We start from the raw sequence: 22,666 nt of genomic DNA, 5'->3' as shown, positions 1-22,666 counted from the left end.
GCCCCCCCCAGGAACAACCCCCCGAAACAAGCCCCAAAGTACCCTCCCTAAAACAGACCCCCCCCAGAAACAACCCCCTGAAACCAGCCCCAAGGTACCCTCCCTAAACCAGCCCTCCAAAACAGCCCTCACAAGGAACAGCTCCAAAACCTCTCCCATAACCAGCCCCCCTGGGCACAGCTCCCCAAAACACCCTCCCTGAAACAGGCCCCCTCCAGGAATAGCCCTGAAACCCCTCAGCAGAACAGCCCCCTGAAACACCCTCCCCAAAAGAGCCCCCCAGGAACAACCCCCCAAAACACCCTCCCTGAAACAAGCCCCCCAGGAACAACAACCCTGAAACAGCCCCAAAAAACTCTACTGAAAACAGCTCCCCCAGGAAAAGGCCCCCCACCCTCCCTCCCTGAACCAGCCCCCCTCAGGAACAAGCCCTGCACATCCTCCCTGAAACAGCCCCCAAAACTTTTGCAAACAGCCAGCCTAGGCACAGCCCCCCCAAAAAAAACCCTCCCTGAAACAGAACCCCCCAGGAACAACCCCAAAACACCCTCCTCAGAGTAGCCCGTCCAAGGAACAGCCCCGAAACAGCCACCCAAGCTGAGATTACGTGAGTTTTTATTAAATTTTGCTTCCCCGCCCCACCAGCACGGGGCTTGGCAGTACCGTAAGGCAGTCGGTTAATAAGGCAACATGTGTGTGTCCCCCGAACCCCACATTGGGAAGGTCCTGGCAGCAGGGGCTCACTCCCATGGAGGAGCTGGGGTCACCTGGGAAAGTCATCAGCTCCTCCGTCACGGGTGCCGCTGGCATCATTCGGGAAGTTTCTCCCCCGGGTGCCCGTCGTCGGCACGCAGTGGGTACCGGTGCCATCTGAGAGCCGGGGCAGAGCCAAGGCAGCATTGGTGGGATGCTGCTGCCAGTCACGCTTCACTCCCCGTACCACGGCAGAAGGACTAGAAACACTTGTTTTTCCTCTTTAGTACAAAAGCTTGGGAAATCCTACGACGGCATGGGGTACAATTGGTTTTATTGCCATATTCTCAATAGAAAATTATATATATATTATTATATATTTTTTTTTTAGAAAACAGGTTATCCACTGCAGATCCAGACAAGAATCAGTCACCTGACAGCCGGGAGTTGCCCGGGCTGCCTCAGTGATTAAGACACAGGTAGCACCCATCACACCTTATTTAAGCCCTGCCAGTCCCGTGTGAGCCTCAGGCTTTGTAGCTCAGCTCGGCGTTCATCTTCGTGTACATCTCATAAATTGCATCCAGAATGGGGGTGACCCTCGAGAGAAACTGATGAATCTTCTCTATGCTTTCTTCCTCTTTGACTTCTTTACCCTTCTCTAATGCCTTCAGCAAATCTGATTTGTATGGAAGAGCGTAGACTGAGCCCTATAAAAGAGGGGAAGAAGCTGTAAGGCTCCCGCAGACACAAAGCTCTCCCCACGTGGCATGCAGGACCCTAGTCTGAGTTGTTCCCCTACGTCTCCGAGCATTCGGAGACCCTGCAGCATCATTCACGAATGCCACAGGGTCTCTGGATGCTCGGAGACACCTGGGAACAATCTTGGGTATGGTGGCTGGACCCCTGGAGAAGCAGGGATGCACAGAGAGGGTCCCCTGGGAATCCTGCTCCGAATAAATCAGCAGCTTCCCATGTTTCCAAGCCCTTATTCCCCTAAAGCGCATCACTTCTCGGGGCAGCTAACGGAGCAGCTGGGCTTAAAGAAAAGCTGCTTTCCTCTGTGGGGATGCAAACTCTCACCATGAAGAGCTTCTGCAGCATCCAGCCATGGTACTTCTTCAGCGCAATCTCGTAAGCCTTCATGGCATTCACTCGGATGAGGTTCGGATGCTCCTCATCCTGCTCACCATCGGAGATGCTCTGCAGCAACACCAGCATGAACTTCAGGCCCCTGTGAGAAGAGCGGAGGTGTTGGGTTGGGAAAGGGGATGCTGCTAGGCATCCCCTGTCCTGGCACATCCAGCCCCCCAAAAAACTCACCACCCTGGCAGCATACCCCCCCTCGCAGAGCTGATGCCTGTCCCTGCATGTTCCTCCCCACGCAGCCAGCGTGCCGGGCTGTGCTCCCCAAACCGCAACACCTCACGCTGCTCCAGCCAGCCCCAGCCCGAAGGGAGGGAGACCCACGGTCCCCGCAGCAGACTCCAGCCAGCATTCCAACATGCCGGGACACAGCCTGGAGCAGCACCCAACGCCGTGAATCACCTTTTCAACCACATCAGCGCCAGCGTCGCGCCTGTCTTGGGCCAGGCTGAGCCGTGCATCTCCTTCTCCACCTCCAGGATGTTCTGCAGAGTTTTGAACTTGGCAGGGTTGGAGTCATAAACCGCCCGGATTTTCTGAGGGCAGAGGAGGGAGGTTGGCTCCCAGGAGGTGCTGGGCAGAGCAGCAGCGGGTGGCACCGGAGAGCAGCCAGGCTGGTGCTCACCACTGCGGCGTGGGGAAACGTCGTGGTGCCTGCAGTGAGCACCGCGGCTGCTAAAGGGTGCTTTTGCCAGGGAGCCCTTTAACAAACACAGGTGACCCAGCCGAGCCGCTGATGAGCCCAAAAGCCCCCACGGGAAGCAAAACCCCAAAGGTTTTGCCTCTCCAGTCCCACAGCATCTCTGCCCAGGGGTTCACCCCCCCAAGCCCTCCTGCACCCCTTCCTACCTTGATATTTCCAGTCAGGTCTGCTTTGACGGGTGAGTAGACAATGGGAGCCCCCAGGCAATCTGTGGAAACACAGAGGGAGGACAATTAACCATCAGGGGACACAGGAGACACCCCAAAGTGCTGTGTCATAACCAACAAGCTTCACCTTAACCCCAGCCAAGACGTGCCAGCTCCTCAGGCATTGCACATGACCAGGACGGCCATGCCTCCCGCTGTGGCCTCACCAGTGACCCTCCGACCCCTGGCTCCGGGACAGGACCCTGGTGCCATGCTCTGAAGCAGCACGCCGGGCACAAGGACACTCTCTGCCCGGCAGGCAGCCCCGTGTCCTGCCCGGCGAGTCCTGCCGGGAGCCGTCACACAATAGGCAACATTGTGGAGGGCAGCGGCCGGCGTGCCATGAGGGCAGTCATGCCGGCACACACCCACGGCCCCGACACGGGCTGAACGGCCACGGGTGGGATCCACGGGAGCTGCCTGCCCGGTGCCGTGCCTCCGGCCGGGGTGTACCAGGAGAAGGCGGCCAGGCTCAGCTGTGGTGGTGGCTCTGCAAGGGCGTGGGGCCCCCGGGACGGTGGGACGTTTCCCAGTGGAGCTGCTCGGCGGGTTTGACGGGACCGTGATGCAACCCCGGCCCCGCCAGGCTGCTTCCCCGGGGGGTACCAGGCACCGGGAGCAGCTTGAGCCCGGGGTGAGCATCTACCGGGGGGTTGTTGGGTGGTCACACGCGGCCCAGAACGGGGGGAGCCCCAGGAGCAAGCACCCAGGACCTGGGGGGCACTCAGGACCCGGGGAGAGGCTACCTGGGCCGGCAGGGCCCGAGGGCCCTCTGCTCGCACCTGGCCACAGCTGGGCGCGGCGGCGGGACCAGTCCCCGGTCGGGCCCTGCCGTAGCTCCCGCTCCCGCAGACGGCCGGCCCGGGCTCACCGAAGAATGGCGGCAGGTGCGCCACGGCCTCCAGGAAGGGCAGCGTCTCGATCTGCTTGTCGGCCGGCAGCGGCTTGAACTCGTGCTCCAGCAGCAGCGCCATGGCCCGGCCCCGGCTCCGCACCGGCTCCGCACCGGCCCCGCCGCCCAACCCGGCAGCGCGCTGCCCCGCCCCCGCCGCTCCAACCAATAGCCGCGCACCGCCCCCTACCCACCTGCCAATCGGGGAGTGGGGGCGTGGACTAATAGGCGTGGGCAACGCGAGGGGCGGGGTCATGTTGTGCTCGGAGCTCCCGGGCCGCTGTCGGCGGCGGCCGGGCTGACCTCCCCCGCGCTGCTCACTGCTCCCCCCTCGGCCCGGTTCAGCCTCCCACTGCGGGCCCGGCCCGGCCCGGCCCGATTCAGTTCAGTTCAGCCCAGCCCAGCCCAGCCCCGCCCCCCACTGCGGGCCCGGCCCGGTGAGGACTGCCCGCGGGCCCTGCCGGGGCACCGGGACGCACGCACTCACACCCCAGAGCATCCCCCGCCGGGGTTGTTTACGCCACCTGTTTACCTGCCCTGGCCGGGCGCCGCCTCCCGTTAATTATTTAAGGCCGATAAATTTTTCACGGGGAGCAGGGGCTCAGTGAGGCGGAGGCGATTCATTTCACACACCCGGGCGATAGGGCGGGCGGGAACCTGACACCGACTCCCGGGGGGGCTGGGGGCGGAGGAAGGCCCAGCTGCCCGCGTAGGGGGGATATTTACTGGTGACAGGGCGCTAAACCCGGTGTTCTTACCGGTTAGACTGGAAGAACCGGTGGCGGGGCGATAGCGATCTGTGGCTGGGCGCTGGCACAGGTGGGAACCGGCCCCCCCCTCCCCCCCCGAGCCGGTGCCCGGCCCCGGTGTGGCCCGGGTGAGCCTGGGCCGGTGCCGCTGCAAAGGGCGGCAGAGATAGCGCCAAACTTTGACCCACCTGAAATATTTACAGCGCCATAAATCCCCCGGCTGCCGTGAGCGTTAGCGCGGCGGGGCGCGGAGGTACCGCCGGGAGGCAGCACCCCCCCCCCCCCCGCGCTGCGAGCGGCCGCTGCGCCGTTCTCGCGAAGCGCGTCGCGGCGTGTCCCTCGGCGGCGCCCGTAGCGTTGCCATGGCACCGGGCGGCCGCCGTTGGAACTGGGGGGCCAGCGATGGCGCTGAGGTGGGCGGCGCGGGGCCGGGCCCCGGAGCAATGGGCGGCCGAGCGGCGGCGGGAGCTGGAGGCGCGGAGCCGGCAGCAGTGGGAGCTGGCCAGCCGCTCCTTCGTCCGGGCCGCCATTTGCTGCGCCAGGCAGGCGCGGTGGAGCGCGCCGCGTGCCCTCCCGCCCAGGTACGGGCCGGGCCCCGGGGGGCCGTGGGGGGAGGCCGGGCCGGGCCCCGGGGGGCCGCGGTTGAGGGGAGGCTGCGGTTGAGGGGAGGCCGCGGTTGGGGGGAGGCCGCGCCGGGCCCCGGGAGACCGGGGTTGAATGGTGGGGCCTGGCCCCGGGAGGCTGGGGTTTGGGGGGGGCGGGCCGGGGTTGGGAGAGCCGGACCCTGGGAGGCCGGGGTTGGATGGGGGGGCTGCTCCCGGGAGGCCAGGCCTGGTCCCGGGACGCCGGGGTTGGGGGGAGGCCACGGTTAGGGAGAGGCCGGGCCCCGGGAGGCTGGGGTTTCGGGGGGGCGGGCCGGGGTTGGAGGAGCCGGGCCCAGGTTGGATGATGGGGCCGGACCCCGGCCCGCGCTTCCCCCCCTGAGACGCCGGGTGTGTCGTAGCCCGGCGACGGTGCGGCGGGAGGCGGAGGAGGCGGCGGCGCGGCTGGAGCAGCGGCGGGCGCGGCTGCGGCGGCTGCTCGGCGAGGAGCGGGAGGCGCTGGCAGCGGAGCTGCGGGAGCGGCGGGGCGGCGGCCCGGGGGCCGCGGGGATGCGGCAGCGGTGCGAGGAGCTGCGAGCCAGCCGGGAGGAGCGGAGGAGGACGGTGAGGAGAGCGGCGGGGCCCGTCAGCTCTGCCGGGACAGGCCCCACAGCCCGGGGCTTGCTCCCCATCTCCCAGCAGTGAGCTGGCCACGGCTGCTCCCTTGCTTTAGGTGTGCCGGTTGTACTCGGGGGGGGCTCAGCAGAAGACCCCACGCTGCGTTTTTCAGCACTGGTGCTCTTAACTAATGGCTGCTTTGGGAGGGTTTGGCGTGTGGGAGCTTTCTGTGGTCTGATAGAACCCAACTCTCATGTTTCCAGGTTGCTGAGCAGCTGCTGTACGAGCACTGGAAGAAAAACAACGCTGAGCTCCGTGAGGTGACGTTACTTTCTTTTTAGTCCCCTTTGCCTCGCACTCACTAAACCAGTTTTTAACTTGAAAAGCATCATATATCTGCTGTTGGCATACATCTTGGATCATGGCAATTGTCCCAAGTTCTTGTAGGCAAAAGGCAAAGAGTGAAATGGTTTAACTGTGAAAGAAGTCCTCCCAAAGCTGCTATTTGTTTAAATCAGTCAGAAGGCTGTTCTGGTGCAGAGCAGGTTTTCAGTGCCCATGATATAAATACCTCAGGTGCTTTTTAAATCTACCTGCTCATCCATGGTGCCCTAGCCGCCATAGCTCTTATTTTGGTGTCACTGTAGTGCTTCCCAGAACTGGTGTGTGACACTGACCCTCATCTTGGAGACCTGGTGGGCACCAAGGGCACCCAGAAATGTGCCCCTGCAGAGGCAGATCCTGTTTGGACTTCGGGGCTACAGCTGGACCAGATGCTGCTCCAGAAAGTCCAGTAAATCCTGGGGGGCAGGAGAGCCTTTAGCACTAATGGCAGTGCCACGACTGTTGTTGTCTACAGGTGGAGTCGGACCTGCACAGGAAGCATGTGACAGAGGCTTGGGGTGATCAGCTAATCCAAAAAGCCAAGGTATGCTGGCGTAGCCCAGGTGTTACGGGTCACTAGGGCCAGCTCCTGAAACGCACGAATATGTAGAAGTCTGTTTTGACCTGGCTGGCAGCCAGCCTGCTTTTCTGTACAGGCATAGCTCAAATGTGGAAGGAATAGGAACTGGCTGTTTATTCGTTTCCTCGTATCAGTCTTGAAGCAAATAATGAGATCACCGTGCTCATGCACGTGATGGGGAGTTCCAGTGTCCACAGAATGACTGGAGCTAACAGGAAGGATGCTTTTTAACGAAGCCACGGGGTACACGCTATCTGCCTCTTAGAAAATCCAGTGCTGTCGGCTGTGGGATTCAGTGTGGCACTGGGCGCTCGTCTAACTGATGGTGAACTGCAGTGCAGAGCCAGTGCAAAGCTGCAAGAGCTCACTATTGAATATTCATGTACTAGATATGGGAATACAGCGATTTTGGTGTGAAAGAATAATAAAGGCCTTCAAATACACATTTCAGAGTTAACTAAAACAATCATCTAGGTTGTAATAGGAAAATCTGTATTTGTGAGACCACCTGTGCTTAGCATCACATCTGTGCAGGGTCCTGTGTAGAGACTGATGGCCATTTCCAGGCAATGGTCAATTTTGTTTTGTCCTTGTGCTCCTTCCTAGCATGTTTTGTTCCGTGTTTTCCCAATTCATGTCAGCTGGCAGGCGTTTGATTTATGGTTTTCCTGAGCCAGAGGCTGTTTCTTTGCATTAGCCTAACCTTAAATGCTGTGTTTTCTTTTGGTTTGGAAAGCAAGAAGCAACTGAACTTGAAGAGAAAAAACGTTATGAAAATCAATATGAACGTGCACGAAGGGAAGCGCTGGAAAGAATGAGCCAAGAGAAAGAGAAGCGTCGGCTGGAAGAGAAGAAGCAAGCGGAGATGTTGCTTCAACAAATAGAAGAACTGAAATTACAGGAGACAGAGGTAATCTTTAGTTTCTCCTCATTTGAGAAGAAAATTAATTATTTCACTTGGAAGTACAGCAACACTGACCTGACCTGACCTCTTCCCTCTAGATTTCTGCTAGGTTAAACCTGGAACAAAGTTAGCTGTGACATAATTTATGTTAGTATTGTAGACCCCTCCCCTGAACACTGGTGTATTAACTGAATTCTGTTGCTCCTCTGGAAACGTGAGCACCCCTTTGTGCATCACCAGATGAGAGACAGATTTGTAGAAACTTCTGAGTGTGACAAGTTCAGGTCCAAGGCTTTGTCAGCTGGAGCTCCTCACAGTGTGCCTTGTGCTGTGAGCCACCGAGACACAAATGAAATTAATGTGGAATATTTACTGCAGTGAGGATTTTGACTCTTGCAGAGGAGCAGAATGGGGTGCAAACTCTGGTACAAACATGCTTTCTGGGATGTCCTAGGTCTCTGACAAGACTCTTTCTTTGTTGTTGTTTTATTTCAGGCAAAAAAGCTGAAAAAAGAGCAAGAGAATTTATTAAAGCAGCAGTGGGAGCTGGAGAACTTGGAGGAAGAAAGGAAACAAATGGAAGAGCGCCAGAAGAAGAAAGAGCTTGGGTATGAGATCGAGTATAGCTTGTTTCGACAGGGCTTGGTTAGAACCTGTTCCTGTATCTGCCATAGTACTTGTGGCACAAGGAGATAGTTCAGATAGCAGCACTGTAAATGTTTGGGTTTTGATGGAAGTGCCCAGAACAGCCAATGAGCAAGCTCATTGGTGCTGTTACTTCTTTTTGTTCGTGTTAGTGGTAGCAAGTACCTCTGTTGCCTGTAAGTTCCATTGTCATAGATGTACCTTCTGCTGGTGTATAATAACTTAGGGCTTTGGAGTCAGTTTGAATGTTTTCTTTTTTCTCCTTCAGTCGCTTTTTGAGGCATCAGTGCCATGCCCAGTTAAAAAGACGAGCTCAGCAGATACAGGAGGAGCTGGTAAGAGAAAGTACCCCTTGATTTATACGTTACAGATACTGTGCGCTGAAAAAACTTGGTCTTTGTGTTTCATTTATGTGCCTGCCTCATGTGCCAGCTTGTGAACGGGGCTGGAGCAAAGGGACCATGAGGAAGCCAGCAGACTGAGTGTCTTGCTGAGCACGCACTCGACACTGTCACCAGTAATTTGTAGAATAGCCCTCCACTCAGGCTGGATAGTTGCTAATCTTGCTGAATAGTTCTTAATCTTGTGGTTTTTCTCAAGGAGATAGACAGGCAAATCTTGTTAGCCCTCCTCGAGAAAGAAGATGAGGATCAGCACCGCCAGTCTGCGCGACGAGAACGAGCTATTGCAGATGTCGCATGGATGAAACACGTCATTGAGGAACAGCTCCAGTTAGAAAAACAGAGGGAAGCAGAGCTACAGACTTTCTTCAGGTGGGTCTGCCCACTTCTGAACATCATCTAAAGAGACCACATGCGCTGAGTGTTCCTGCCTGGTTGGCAGAGCTCCATTTGTGTTTGTTAAATCTGAGTGGGCATTAGGAAGCATTGACTGCTTGGCCTTGCAGTTCTGGAAATGCTGCAGTAGAAGTGAGCTCTGCCCCTTCAGTCCATGTGCAGAGTACCATGATAGGTGCTCAGCCTGCCACCACAGACAGACCTGAAGCTTTTCGGCCAGGGCAGAATCAAAATCTGAGGCTGTTTTTCAACTACCTCAGCCCAAGATCTAGTCCATAATTTGTTGCATTAGCTCTAATGCAACAGCTTCAGTAACAAAAAAAAAGGTAGTAATACAAAGATGGCAAGAAAGACCTTTTAGTTCCAGCTACTTTGTAACCAGCTTTCAATGATTCCGCATTACTGACGGGGAAGGGTTTAGTTTAGTGACTCCAAAACCTGCGGTTTCCTTCTGTGTCTGGGGCCTGTATGTAGATAAAATCTGCCTCAGGTTCCTCATTCAGGTTCAACTTATGCTCTCCCCAGCGCAGAGAGCATCTAGGTTGGTGACAGGACGGTGCATGCTACCATCAAGTTTTAGTTCAAAGGTTTTGTTGCAGAGGAAAGATTTGCAAAGTTTTCAGCTTTTCCAGCAAAACCCTAAACTACCGATTGCCTGCGTGAAGTAATAGCCTTGTTAAGAGGCAGGCTTCCTCCCAAGGCTCTGCCGTGGGTGTGGCAGATTGGTGCATCCAAGAAGTGCTGCTGCAAACCAGCATTTCCTTCAGTGAGTCACCTTCTGCTCTTTGGTAATGGGGAGATCAGAGCAGTTCTCTGAAATAAGCACCGGTGGGGCAGACACACTAGCTGCCGGCCATCAAATCTGAAGAGAAACGCAAGTGCTTCTCTGAAGCGCAGGGTAGCTCACCTATGCCCATGGAGTATACAGGGGGTTTTTAAACTATATTCTTCCTCTCTCCTTTAGAGAAGAAGCTAAAAAAGTGTGGGAGAAAAGGGAAGAAGAATGGGGAAGAGAGAAGGCAGCCAGAGACCGCCTGATGAATGAGGTGATGACCTTTTTTGATTAGGTGCCTCTCTTGGTTCGATGAAGCCATTGTTCCAGCTGTAACCCTCCACCCTCCAGAGGGTTACAGCCTTCAGCAACCAGGGCAGAATTTTTTCTGCTTGTCTGATGCGTTTTCTGAGAACAGTTTAACCATCTGCACTAAGTTTTCCCCAGTTTTGCTTCTGAGGCTGGCCCCTTTCTTGACTTAATGTCTCCTTTAATCCTCTCGCTTCACAAAGGTCCTTGCAGGCAGACAGCGCCAGATCCAAGAGAAGATGGCGTTAAACAGACGAGCCCAAGAAGAGTCTATAAAGTATAGAGAGCAGCTGATTAAAGAACTTGAAGAGGCAAAAGAACTGATTAGGCGAGAGAAGGAGCAGGAGGAGGAACTGAAGACAGCCTGCAGGCAGGAGTTGGAGGCGCAGGTATGGCACGCTTTCCAGATGTGCACCCAGCTGTTGAACAGTGGTCTGTGTCTGATCTTGCTGTAACAGCCCTGTCTTCTCTGTGCTCAGATGACAGAACGCCACCTACAAGAACAGGAGGAGGAGCGGTGCCGGAGGGAGGAGGAAGAAGAGGAGAGATCAGCCAGGCAGCACTATGAGGAGTTAGTGCGGCAGGAGGCCAAGCGCATGGCTGAGCAAGGCTATCGCAGCAGGGTAGGTACCGGCAGTAAGGGGAAGCCTGTACATCTGGCACACCCCGACATGCGAGCTCAGGGAGGAGGAGGGCAGCGGCATCACCCAAACACAATTCTCAGTGTTTCTAATCTGCACCTTAGTTGCCACACAGCACTTGGGCAGAACACTGGGCCTTCCTGCCACGGTGCCATTTCTAACAGAGGTCTGCAGTTCTTACGAAGTGCTTTTCTCTTTTGCCGATATGGATGCTTTAGGTCTGAATTTCTAAATAATTTTTGAGGCAGACATGTTGCTACTGCCTCAGATGTTATTCCAATAATTTTCAGCATGATCAGCTGCATTCATGCAGTTGGTACAGTGCATCTCAGCTGCCCAATGTCTTTCCATCTTCTGTTGTGCTTTGTCTAGCTCTAAAAATGAAGATTAATTTGGGTAACCCTACCTAAACCACCTGCCCAGCCAATTGTATTTTGCATACTAAAATACAGGCTACTCTACAGAGTCGCTCGCACATCTGTCATTTATTAGACGGTAGCTACTAAAGTCAGGGAAGGCTGGAAGGAGGTTGTTACTGCCTTAAAGTATCAACTCTTAAACATTACTGATGCCTTTTCTTGGAAGATACTCTGACCTTGGCAAAGTACCCCCTTTGCATGCTGAATAGCAGGTCTAGGGAAGTTTAATTCTAGAGCCCGTAACGCTGTTACTGTCTTTGTTTTGACCCTGTTAGCTCTACAGTTACCCAAAGGCAGCATGGACCTGAGGATTCTTGTCCTTTGCACCTGAGGAAGGAGCACTAAATGCAGTTGCAGACTACAGAAAGAAAACTTTTGAAGAGTCAAGGAACTCTTGAAATTAATGGTGGCTTTGGAATAGTCTACAACGATGCCAAGACGCAACAGTGCATTTCTGAAAATATTTAGCTGTGGCCCAGCTGAACGCAAGAGCAAATTTCTACTGGCTGCGAGACCGTGGAGGTATGAGCATCCTTGGAGGACTGCATTGCTTCACTTTCTCCATGTTCAGGAGTTGTGATGTATTTCAGTACATGCTACGCTGGGGCAACACAGCAAATACATGAGACCTTTGGATCTAAATCAGGAAAGAATCTGTGCCTCCTGTGGAACACAAACTATAAACTGCTCTGCGCTGCATTTGCTACTTTAAAATGTCAGCCTCCCACCTCTGAGAAGGTGGCTTTTAGGAGTCAATCCATAATGCACACTGCACTGGATAGGTGACGTGCTGCAGCAGTAATTCTTAACATGTCCAGTTCCTTTCCATAAGGTGCTGAAGACTTCATTAAATGTTGTTTTTCACTTGTTTCATAAATAATAATTGCAACCTGCACAACCATTTGTTTCTTTACATAAGCAGTGTGCAACAAGAGGAGGGAGGGGGAGTTTTAGTTGATGACTGCACTTGATTCCTTGCTATTATCATCAGCAACTGCAGCTTAAAGTCAGTCCATGTGCTTTAGCTGGTGTGTCGGACAGGTCCCATCTCAGCACCGTGTGCTTTACTTGACTATAAAAGAAAAGATCTAGGAAAAAGTTTCCAGAGTACCAGCAGTCAAATAAGCCCAAGTAACTTCCCATACCAAAAGGGTTTTAGCATTTTATAGTAATACTGTAAACAAAAGATTAAGTCAAAATATTGTACAGACAGAATGACACTGATAAATACAAGTTTTGGAAAAAGGCAAAAAAATGTTTACTTTCCTATGCAGCATTTTGTAAAGAAAGAGCAAGTTTGTTTACAGGGGGAAAAAAGATGAGATCTAGGCATAAAAGGAAAACCCCACCTTTGTTATTTCAGGTGTTATAAAGCTACTGACCAGCACTGCTGTATGATCTGAGAGCTAGTCTATTTACTACTGTTCACTTCCACTCTTGGTTTTGAACCACTCTGCCCGTTTACAAAAAGAGCTGATGCAGCACATCAGCATGTGCTCGGACCGTGTCCTGTTTCACTAAGAACAGCAGAAAAATCACTTATCTTGTGCCACAGTCACTGTGGTTCTGGAGTGGTGATGCAGGAATGCTGTTTAAAGTAACAGAGTGGGAAATCAATTGTGGGTTGGCCTTGCTTTTATAGCTAAATGGTTGATTTCACAAAATCTGGAGCTAGCATAGCTGGAACAAGGGCTTGCTGTTACCAAAGTGTCCGTTTGTTTTGGTACAGAGGCAAGTTTAAACAACTGATAAAACATAACTCAGTGTTACCCTACTTTACCTGGTTTCCAAAGTGTATTAAAGAAAAGCATACAGTGGTGTCCCGTTTACAAATACCATGTTCTGCCTTTCAATGATGCCAATTTAAGGAAGAGTTGCTAGAAGGTGATCAATGTATTTAATTGCCAGTAGCATAATTTTGAAGCAGGTTTTACAAGTGTCTTCTGTAGTTTTAATCCCAGCCTGTCTGTGTTCCTGTGAGTTGAGAGACAGTTCTGGAATTCAGAAATGCAGAAAGGAAATAAGAAACCCCACAAGGAAGAACATTAATTTACTGGGTTGTCATCTGCTCTCTCCATTCCTTTACTCCCTTAAACTTGCACTACTTTTCTGAAAGGGAGCTAATGACAACATAGAAGAATCCAACAGTGTTATGGGACTCTGTGTGTGTTTCTATGTATATATAAACACACACTGATTTGAGAAGGAACTAACCACTGAACTTTAGTTCGTTTGTTCACCTAAGGTTTTTCACCAGCAAACCTGGAAGAAGAGTTTATGGGTTTGGCAGACTACAGCCCTGTTTGGGGAAGAGCAGATAGCCATTTCTGACACAAACATTCCTGTCAAATAAACCTGCTTAATCAACTGCTGCCATGTCACAGCTCCTGCAGTTTCCTAACTTCGCTCTTGACTACAAGACCGCTCTAAAGTCTTGCTGTGGCCAGCTCCTTGAAAATGACAACACGCTTCCAAATGCAACACAGGCAGAGGCAAAAAAATAGCGATTTCCCCCCACCCCCATGGAATTTAAGACTCCCCCAAACCCTCTCATTTTTGAAATTACGGACTGACACATTTTTTGGAAGTTTTTTGCACTGTTACGCACATGAAAAAACCTGAAACACTGATGTTTTTTACCCATCTACCTTTCTGACAGGCAGCCTTGTGTGGGTTACTCCATACGTAGCTTGTAAAATTTTGAAAGATTTGCGTAAAACTTACTAGGTAGAAGAAATCTTTTCACATTTGGATATGTTGAGGTACAGAGGTTATATGATATGGCAGACGTAGCTGCTTTTGCACTGGCACTCTTCTAAATTCCTTTTTTGTATTTTTAATCATCACAGAATTTAGCGAAATTGCATCTTGAATTACTGAACAATGCTGCTACAAACAAGACTGTGCCTTGAAGATGACAAAAAATTCCGTAGGAAACTTAAGAATGAATTATTAAATTGGAAACAAAAGATAATATTTTAACCACTAATGCCCTAAAGTAACATCAAACATATATTAATGGCATAGTGACAACTAAAAGAAATAACTACTAAGCTTCAAATTCCTTCCAAAACAGGTAAAGTGACAAAGACCGTGTACAGTTACATGTAATAAGCTTCGATGCCCACAACTACCACTGTTTTAGCAGACTAAAAACATATTATTGCACAACAGTTGATATGGGAACAGATAATATTCGGCTTGTACTCCATTATCAGGACTACAACCTTCTTCCTGGTGGTTAGCAGTTATAATGCCAGAGCCTTCAGAGCCTGTTTCGCTGCAGGTTTCTCGGACAGCAGCATCACAGCACAGGAGGCTCCAGGACAGACAAACCAGAAGTGAGATTCTGCCCTCTGATACCTGCAGCTGACTTCAGCAGGAGTTTTGCAAGCAATATCTGAAAGCAGAACGTGGCCCCAAGGAAACATCTAGCAAGAGCTTGATACAACGCTGGTACGTGATATGGGCTCAATAGCTAATTGCAACATGCTATTATCTGTAACTAAACTGGCAACACAGGCACAAAATAAGGCAGTGGGTTAAATTAATCATAAAATTGTTAGAAAACATGCAAAAATAATACTGAGGTGTTTTTTTAAAAAAAAAGTTTCTTGCCCCTTTACTTTTTCTAATAAAAATTTGAATAGTTCCAACCTGTATTTGAAATCCAACCTTTAAAAAACAAGACTAAAAAGCCAAGTGCGACTCAGTTGTTGTTCTCTTTGGTTGTGATGGTAACCAGCTGTTTAGCAGCCTTGGCGATGTCGTAAGCGCACTGGATAACTTGCTGCGTGACCAGCTGGATGTCTGTCGTAGGGCACGTCTCCACGGGAAGGGTTTTTTTGCACTCGGATTGGAGTCTGTAGGCACTAGATGTCAGCAGACGCAAAGAAGTCCTTACCAGTTCAGATTTGGGTTTCTGGGAAAGGGAAGGAGAAGTTGAACTAGACAGAACAACAAAATCATTTTAGGGTCGTTTTTAATTAGCTGGTACTGATGTTCTTTAATACGGGACATCTGCTGCTAGAGCCCAGCTTTCTGCACAGACTTCCCTGTGCTGTAGGAGACGTTACAAGCCATCGCTGCTGCAGAGACGTGGGGTAGGGGCGGATGAAACATGTTCACGGAATTTCTCCTCCCTCATTCTCAGGGACATTTCAAACCGCTGCCAGGCAGCACACAGGGAATACTGCTTCGTGCTCTCTCATTTAGGAAGTTGTCATACAGATTTTCTAGTGCCCGTTTACTGCTACCCAGCCCATGTCCTGGCTGACATCAGGGTAAGGCATGCACAAAGCAATCTGTTCAGGCAGACACAACAGCACTAGATTTTCCTCGCAGTTTTGTAGAGGTAGATAAGACTTTATAAAAACTTAAACTCGTGGACATTTCACTCCCTAAACTTGCTGTGAAGAAACCGGTCGCTTTGGTAGATGGGTAACAAATCTAAACATACCTGCAAGTAAGAAATCCAGGCAACAGCACTCAAAAGGGAGACTAGGGGGTGATGAGCCTAGCAAAATTTCCATATAACCACGTGACTCCTCAGGCTAGATGCAAGTAGCCTCCAGTTTTGGAGGAACTGCGTGCAATTCTGAAGAGTGTCAAGTTCAAGAGTAACGTTAAAGGCCTGGATTCACACATTAGCATGCTAATAAATACAAAGATGCAAGATGTGACAAAAACACCTAGTCATTTCTCCCTACCTTTGGCTTTTGGTTTTCATTTACCAAAGGGAAATCTACTAATAAGGAATGAGGCCAAAAACATCTTAATGCTGGAAGGTACTTACTTTTGGGAACAAGGCTGCCATTTCTGTTACTGCCACGTGTATTCTCTCGGAGCATGGTATATAGCTGCAAAAAGACAAAAGGTATTATTCATGATGTAAAGACTCCCTTTCCTCTTTCATTTTACTAGTCGGTGGCTATTATCCTAAAAATAACTGAGTAACAACCCCCCCATATGTATTCTAAAAATGTCATTGTAGGCTGCACTGAAGGCATCTGAAGTAGCTAGTGCAACCCACAATATGGTGACTGAATAGAGTCTCCTCAGCATTCCCCAGCATACTGCAGGCACAACGTGTATACAACTATGCAACTTCAGAAAAAGCAAGAACTTAAGAAATAATTTTGCATTATTGGTTAAGTTTTCATTATTCTTCAAAGTTTGTTTAAAGGAATAACTGTCCACACCTATAATACCAAACATTGTCAGAAAACGTAATTTTTTAATGCAATTATGGAAACACGTCTGTGAATATTAATCACACATTAATTCATACACACGCATTCCCTAGCCTCCCCCCCCGCCCAACTACTCAAATGCTAGAATTCATCTCCAAGTTGTACAGAAAACTGCTCAGCTTGTTCTGTTTGGTGTATGCACGATGACATATTATTATGTGTGGGACAGCATGCTCAAGCACACTGGTTCATGTAAGTCAGGCACAAAGTAAGATTCTGCAGCTTGCAAATATTTAAACAGAATCTAGTGATACAGAGGTGCTTTGGGGAAAAAAAGCAACTTTTTTTCTTTCCCCTCAGTGCAGTGTTGATGATCAAAAGCAGATTAAAAAACCCCACTTTGTATGTGGGATTCTAAATAAGTAGATTAACTTGCTGCCATTTTGGGACAATCGCTATGCATTTGTTTTGAAAGAGCTTTCTCTGTACAGCAAGGCTATAAAATCAGACTACTAAAAGAAAAGTTTTTAAACTGCTAAGGATCTAAGCAGCTGAAGATATCTAGTGATCTCAGAAGCACAGCTGAAAAAAACCAAGGGTGTTTCAATGGATTTTATGTTTCAGAGTTGAATTCTGTCCATCCAAACTTAAAAGTAATTTGACAGTCAAGGGTTGGTATTTATAGGACTGTCTTGTCTACACCTCTAAAGTAACGCAATTTTTCTGCACTACTTTTCCATGTGCAAGTTGAAGTAGAAACCTTTAAATAAAACACTTTGTACCTAAGTTACCAAAAAAACCTATGTTCAAAACACTTAGCAAGACCTGAAGTCTGACCTCTGTAAGCTTTTCACCCATCAGTTCTCAGCCACTCTGAGCAATCCCTGTAACAAACATGCCTCTCTGGGTCAGCAGCCAGGCTGGAAGCTTTTGTTTGCTGCAGAGATGCATGCTGAGGACACACCTTGGTTCCAAGGAGATTTATTTACATCTTTGTATCAGTTCATTATCAGTTGAAGCCAGGAATGCAGCATCATGCATATATTTCCTTTTTCTCATTTCACAAACTGGAAGGCTAGACACCTACTGAGAATGGGGCATGCCAAACTTTCAGTACATAATTCATACCTCGCTGTTTTGGTTAAGTTTAACTAAAGGTAAAACATCACATGAAGGTAACTTAACACCAAGATGCCTTCTTGGATTAATTTATATGCAGTAAACAGACAATGCACAATTCTTATACAGCAGCTTACAGATACATGCATCTCCAAACTACTTTCAGTGTGTGAGTTTTAGGTGGAATATTCAGTAATTCTGCTGAGTTAGCTAATTGGCAGATTTGGTCCTCATAGATTTCACTCCTGATTTATACCAAATGAAAATGGGTCTGTTCAAAATAGACCTTGAAGCTATTTACCATAAGCTGCTGTGAAGTGCTGTGTTAGTGTGGTCTGTCAAAAATCTGTTTTCAAAAGACTCCTTTTTATGCTTCAAAGGCTCAATTTTAGCATAAGTTAGTTAACATGATTCAATCTTAAGCAAGAAAATCTCAAAAATCACAAAGCAACAGCATTCGAGAAAAGTATTCAGCATCTGTAGATTATGCTAGATCATTGCCCTTTCAAGCAAAAAGAAACCCCAACCCTGGTTATTATTTATGCAGTCATCTTGCAACACCAAAGGTGCAAAAGTAGGTCACTTGCAAATTCACTGAGAAAGACACAACACACTGGGGTCATTTTGGCAATGCAGGAAAATTGCTTTAAAAAGGAGTATTTCCCTTTGTCTCAAATCACAAGTTCTTCCAAATAAACTAGAAGTCAAGTCTTCCAAGTTCACTGTCATTCCCATTCTGCTACTGAGTTAACAATTAATTTGCTCCCTGAAAGCCACACTGAACAGTACTTTACCTCATTAAAAAGCCAGTTTGCTGATTAAACCCTTCACTAACAAGGCAGAGAAAGAGCCCTAAGAATAACTTGAATGAAAGAGACCAAGATTAATGACAGGTATTTCATAATATGTTCTCTAGGTTAGCTGCAAAGTTTACAGCGTGTCTTGGAGGAATGGCTTTATTTTATAGTCTAAACACTCACTGTAAGCTTGTGAAATAAGCTGTTGAGTTTACACACATTCCAGTAAGACATCAGGAAGACATTCAAGTAGTGACATCTTGGGGAAAAAAAATAATATTCCATCATTAGCAGTAACTTGTGGTAACCTCTTCCTCCAGTCCTGATATTCGTCACTGGCAATAACTCCTGGGGTTAGAACTTGGGAAGTTCCATTTCAAAGAACACCTCACTTATATTTCATTTTTATTTTAGACAGTAAATATTTTGGTCAGGTTGGAAGATACTATATAAACACACATCTTTTTTCATTGATTCAAGATACAAATGATCTCATTTGACACGCCAGCTGTATAAACAGTGGAGGGCCAAAGCTGTCAGGTGGGAGTGTTGTATGTTGGGAACCGTGAAACTTCTGCTCCTTTTGCAACAGAGCACAGAAGCAGCAACCACATGTTGTGCTGTTAGTTGTCATAATTTCATTTATCTCAGTGGACAACAAACAGAATAGAGACAGGAGAATCATTTACATTAGAGCCAGTTCCAGGCTGTGATTCCGTTCCCCATTAAATCAATACTGGGAGCTTTGACTGAACGGGTAATCCCACAGGTTCATAACGCGCTGTACTAGCTATCTGTGATTCCATCGTCCCCCAAAGCATTTCATGCATAGCCTTCCACGACCCCTGTGCAGATGGTGTGTGAGGGAAAGAGGCAGCAGAGAGAAAGAGAAAGGACACTGTGCCTGGGAGGCAGGGACAGAGGCCAGAGTACCAGGAGGCAGGACCGGGCTGCTGGATGGTCAGAGGCTGCAGGGGAGCTCTCTCAGCCCAGGGAACCAGTGTGCTGAAGCAGCCAAGGCTATGTCTGAGCTTGAGCGTGCCCACACGCTCTAATGGTCTACTCGGCCAGTTGAGCACAGGAATAGGAACGGAAGAAAGCGAGGGGGGAAAAAAAAAAAAGGAAGAAGGTGTTTCATTAGTAGATGATATTCTTGCATCGTTTTACTATTCTCCAATTATCTATGCAGCGCATGATTTTTATCTACAGCGTTCCTAACACTAGCTTGGAAGATGTATTATTACAGCCCTAAGTATCTCATTTTGTTAAGGAAGTGTTCCCCTATTGCAAGAAGGGGATGGTGGAAGAAGCCTACTCTGTCTCCTGCGTGTCCTAGGCTGTGCAGCTCTCAGCCCACTGAGACAAAGCCAGGGAAAAGGAAAATGAGGAACAGCGGCTTCATAGTTCAGTGTTTTGCAAGACTATACTCATTGAAGTACTGGCAAACACCCCACTCCACACATGGTACAGAAAAGAAAATAAAAAAGAATGTAACAGGTTGTTTAAAATTATATTCAATTTAACAGTGAAAGCTAGGTACACTGCATTGTTTCTTTCAATGATTTTTTTAAAAAAAGTATAATTCAAATACTAAAAACTATGATAGACATAAAACCTAAACTCATTTAAGACTTCTCCATGAGAAACCAGCAATGAGAGATTGCAGTGGAAAAGGTTATGGACAAGGGCAACCAGCTCAGCACAAACACGTTAGAACTCGCCATTTGGCATGAGGAGAGGCTGTGCACTGTCCTTCTAAAAATAGAAAAGTACAAGAAGGAAAAAACACAGAAGAGAATTGGCCTCATTGTTGTGCACTTTGCTCAGCAAGGCAGGAAGCGAGGGTTTAACATAAATCGCCAGCCACTTCTCACAGGCGAGGACAGGCACAGAACTTGGGGTGGGAGGCAGAACGAAAGACTTGCCGGTCTACAAGTTCAGATTTTCTGGAGACCAAAGGTGTCCCAGAGCCAAAACGTGTTCGTACCTGGGAAGACGTAACTCTTATTTAGTCTTCTAGAAGAGCTTTGCAGGAGCACCACCTGATGATCAGTCAAGGGCAGTGTCACTTTTACTCACAGCTATTCTGAAAATTAATTGTTCAGCTGGGCCAGAAGCTCCAGGAGGGAGCTGAAGCTATGTGCTACCTGACACACTGATGAACAGTCTCCTGCTTACTCAGCTATGTCTGTGTCTAAACTCAGTAGTTAAAAACAGATTTTGGTGGTTCATTATCTGTACTAAGATTTCAGTAGGAAAGCTGAATTCTCTCTGCCTTTGTAACTTCTTCCTGAAACAAGACTTGGTGTTACTACCACACCTCTGTGGGGCATCCTCATCTAAGGACGCAGAGATCTGAAGATCCAAGAACTTACGCCAAGTTCTCTAGCAACACATTTGATTTATATCTAAACCAACATTCATTCTGCAGCAGGACTTCACAAGCGCTTTGTTCCGAGTGCTCCCTGTCCCTGTGCCAGCTGTGGGCAGGGCAGGCAGTGCTGCAGCCAGAGCCCACTCGCAGAGGGCTGCACCGGCTTTTTGGACAGGAGCATGCACATTCCCACCACCACTGGGGCTGGTCACTCATCCCTACTCACCCCATGGCACTAGCTCCAGTACACCAGGAAACACCACGGAACTACAAGTTTTGTAGGTGTGAAGTCAGCACCTCTAGTGTTAATGCAGGTGGTGGTGGCCCGAAGGATTTTTTTTTTTTTCCGTTTTCTCACCAACTCTGGACCTTTTCCAGCACTCACCCCTTACCTGTCATGCTTGTTCTCTTGTGCCGCTCGCAGCAGCTCCTGAATATTCTTAGTGATCTGCTCAGTCTTCCGAATCACATCTTCTGTACTGGGCAAACTGGAGCTGGGGGCTGTGTCTGTGTCCTCAGGGATGGATCCTTCCCCCTGCCAAATGACACTCCTCTGCCGGCCCTTCCTGCCTGACCTGCGAAGGGACAAAGCAGAGGTCAGCCCTGCGGGACAGAACTGGCTGCTCCCACAACTCCCCACCCTCGGACAGTGTGGAGCTGTGCTGTTAGCTCTGCGTCACTGCACCTACCCCGTCTCCTCCAGCTCCAGGGGCACGGTGGGGTTATCGTAGTCACTCTCGGACACACTGCTCTGCTTCTCCAGCTTTGAGGCCTGCAACGAGTACAGATTTAAGTGTCGTTCAGGAAAGCAGCGCCCCGAGCTGTGCCAGCGCCACATCCTGCATCCGCAGGCTCACTTTTTAGTGCACCAGCCGCTACCCTGGAGCCTGATGCGCTCCCCCCGCCCCACGCCAGGCTCCTGCTGCCAGCTTGTACCCCAGGCCCTGGGTGCACAGCACAGCCCCCCAGCAGGGCTAGGACAGACAGCCACAGCACTGCATCCGTCCCCTGCCACCGAAACAGCCGCACAGGCACTCAGGGGAGCGGAGCTCAAACGGAGAGGGCAGGGCCACCATGGAACAGGAGGCCCACCACGGAGGAAAAGGCTAGACCAAGAGCAGGAGGCCCACAGCGAACCAGAGGCTGAACACAGAGTGGAAACCAAACCGAGCATGGGAGGCTGACGTGAGGATTGAGGCCTGGCACAAGGTGAGAGGCTGAACCAAGTAAGGGAGGCTCGTGAGAGAGCAGAAGCCAAATCAAGCACGGAGGTCTGGCCACAGAGCAGAGGCTGACCCCAGGAAGCCCACCGCAAAACGGGAGACCAAAACCGAGAGCTGAGGGCTCTTGCAACGGGAAAACAAAAATAAAGACAGGAGGCTGAAGTGATGGTGGGAGGCCCATTGCACAGCAAAGGCCAAATTGCAGGTGGAAGACCCAAAGGGCATGTATGGATGAGACTTGGAGCCCATTGCAGACTGGAGGCCAAAACGGTGGGAGGCTGCAATAGGGGTAGAAGGCTGAAATGAGGAGAGTTGAGGCCCACTGCAGATTTGAGGCCAAAACAGGGAAGGTTGAGGCCCACCAAGCATTTGAGACTGACACAAGGTTGGGAAGCCAAGTATGTGAGAGTTGTGGCCCACAGCAGAGGATAGGATGAAAGAAGGGTGGGAGTCCTAACCATCAGGAGTAGAGGGCCACTGAAGAAGGGGTGTCAGAAGGAGGGTGCGAGGACAATTCCAAAGTGGAAGCCAAAATGAGGGCTGGAGGCACACAAGAAGCGAAGGCTTGACCCAGAATTGTGGGCCCACTGCAAAGCAGGAGGCTGGTCCACCTGGGAGGCTAATCCAGAGGGAACGCTGAATGAAGAGTGGGATAACTCTTGGAGCCTGGATGCCCACGCCAAAAATGAGCTTGGAGCCCAAATCCACAGCAAAGGCCAAACCCAGAGTGAAGGCCCACAGCTGAGTGTGAGGCCAAACCAAGTATGGGAGGTACACAAGGAAGGTCAGGTCAAGCCTAGCAGGGCAGGAGAACCGTGGCAGAGGGAAGGCCAAAGACAGCTGGAGGTTGAACCAAGCATGGGAAGGCAGACTGAGTGTGGGGGGCCCACTGTAGAGCAGAGGCTAGACCGAGCAAGGGAAG

General features: G+C 50.0%; 3 protein-coding genes across 10 annotated transcripts in view; 1 reads left to right on the top strand and 2 right to left on the bottom strand.

Moving 5' to 3' along the window:
* Positions 1–593: 593 nt before the first annotated feature.
* On the bottom strand, positions 594–3,783 carry GLTP (glycolipid transfer protein). Its single transcript, XM_055708295.1, has 5 exons — positions 3,620–3,783; positions 2,689–2,750; positions 2,242–2,375; positions 1,777–1,927; positions 594–1,403 (listed from the first exon to the last, which is right to left on the bottom strand). The coding sequence occupies exons 1-5, from the start codon at positions 3,720–3,722 to the stop codon at positions 1,221–1,223; spliced, it is 633 nt and encodes a 210-aa protein (XP_055564270.1). The 5' UTR covers positions 3,723–3,783; the 3' UTR covers positions 594–1,220.
* A 970-nt stretch (positions 3,784–4,753) lies between these two features.
* On the top strand, positions 4,754–11,937 carry TCHP (trichoplein keratin filament binding). Its single transcript, XM_055708282.1, has 12 exons — positions 4,754–4,970; positions 5,393–5,594; positions 5,852–5,908; positions 6,448–6,516; positions 7,289–7,462; positions 7,952–8,064; positions 8,370–8,436; positions 8,702–8,874; positions 9,863–9,944; positions 10,183–10,368; positions 10,459–10,602; positions 11,315–11,937. Exons 1-12 carry the CDS (start codon positions 4,792–4,794, stop codon positions 11,345–11,347), a joined length of 1,479 nt encoding a protein of 492 aa, XP_055564257.1. The 5' UTR covers positions 4,754–4,791; the 3' UTR covers positions 11,348–11,937.
* A 238-nt stretch (positions 11,938–12,175) lies between these two features.
* Positions 12,176–22,666, bottom strand: part of GIT2 (GIT ArfGAP 2) — a 34,043-nt gene continuing 23,552 nt past the window's right edge. For all 8 annotated transcript variants that reach the window (XM_055708235.1, XM_055708226.1, XM_055708218.1 and 5 more), the window contains 4 exons: positions 21,211–21,293; positions 20,914–21,096; positions 15,835–15,898; positions 12,176–14,961 (listed from right to left, as the gene is read on the bottom strand). In XM_055708235.1, the coding sequence (XP_055564210.1) occupies positions 14,749–14,961; positions 15,835–15,898; positions 20,914–21,096; positions 21,211–21,293 (543 nt within the window). In that variant the 3' untranslated portion in view covers positions 12,176–14,748. The remainder of the gene's footprint in view (positions 14,962–15,834; positions 15,899–20,913; positions 21,097–21,210; positions 21,294–22,666) is intronic.

This window comes from Falco cherrug, chromosome 1 (genome assembly GCF_023634085.1).
Source record: "Falco cherrug isolate bFalChe1 chromosome 1, bFalChe1.pri, whole genome shotgun sequence".
Classification (NCBI taxonomy): domain Eukaryota; kingdom Metazoa; phylum Chordata; class Aves; order Falconiformes; family Falconidae; genus Falco; species Falco cherrug.
Note: the sequence above shows the minus strand (reverse complement) of the source record. Positions and strands in the feature narration are given on the sequence as shown.

Coding starts and splice junctions, on each gene's coding strand:
- GLTP (XM_055708295.1), bottom strand. CDS start 3,722: ATGGCGCTGCTGCTGGAGCACGAGTTCAAGCCGCTGCCGGCCGACAAG. Junction 2,376..2,688: donor ACCTGACTGGAAATATCAAG/GTAGGAAGGGGT, acceptor CTCTGCCCTCAG/AAAATCCGGGCGGTTTATGA. Junction 1,928..2,241: donor GCGCTGATGTGGTTGAAAAG/GTGATTCACGGC, acceptor CTCTTCTCACAG/GGGCCTGAAGTTCATGCTGG.
- TCHP (XM_055708282.1), top strand. CDS start 4,792: ATGGCGCTGAGGTGGGCGGCGCGGGGCCGGGCCCCGGAGCAATGGGCG. Junction 5,595..5,851: donor GGGAGGAGCGGAGGAGGACG/GTGAGGAGAGCG, acceptor TCATGTTTCCAG/GTTGCTGAGCAGCTGCTGTA. Junction 8,065..8,369: donor CAGAAGAAGAAAGAGCTTGG/GTATGAGATCGA, acceptor TTTCTCCTTCAG/TCGCTTTTTGAGGCATCAGT.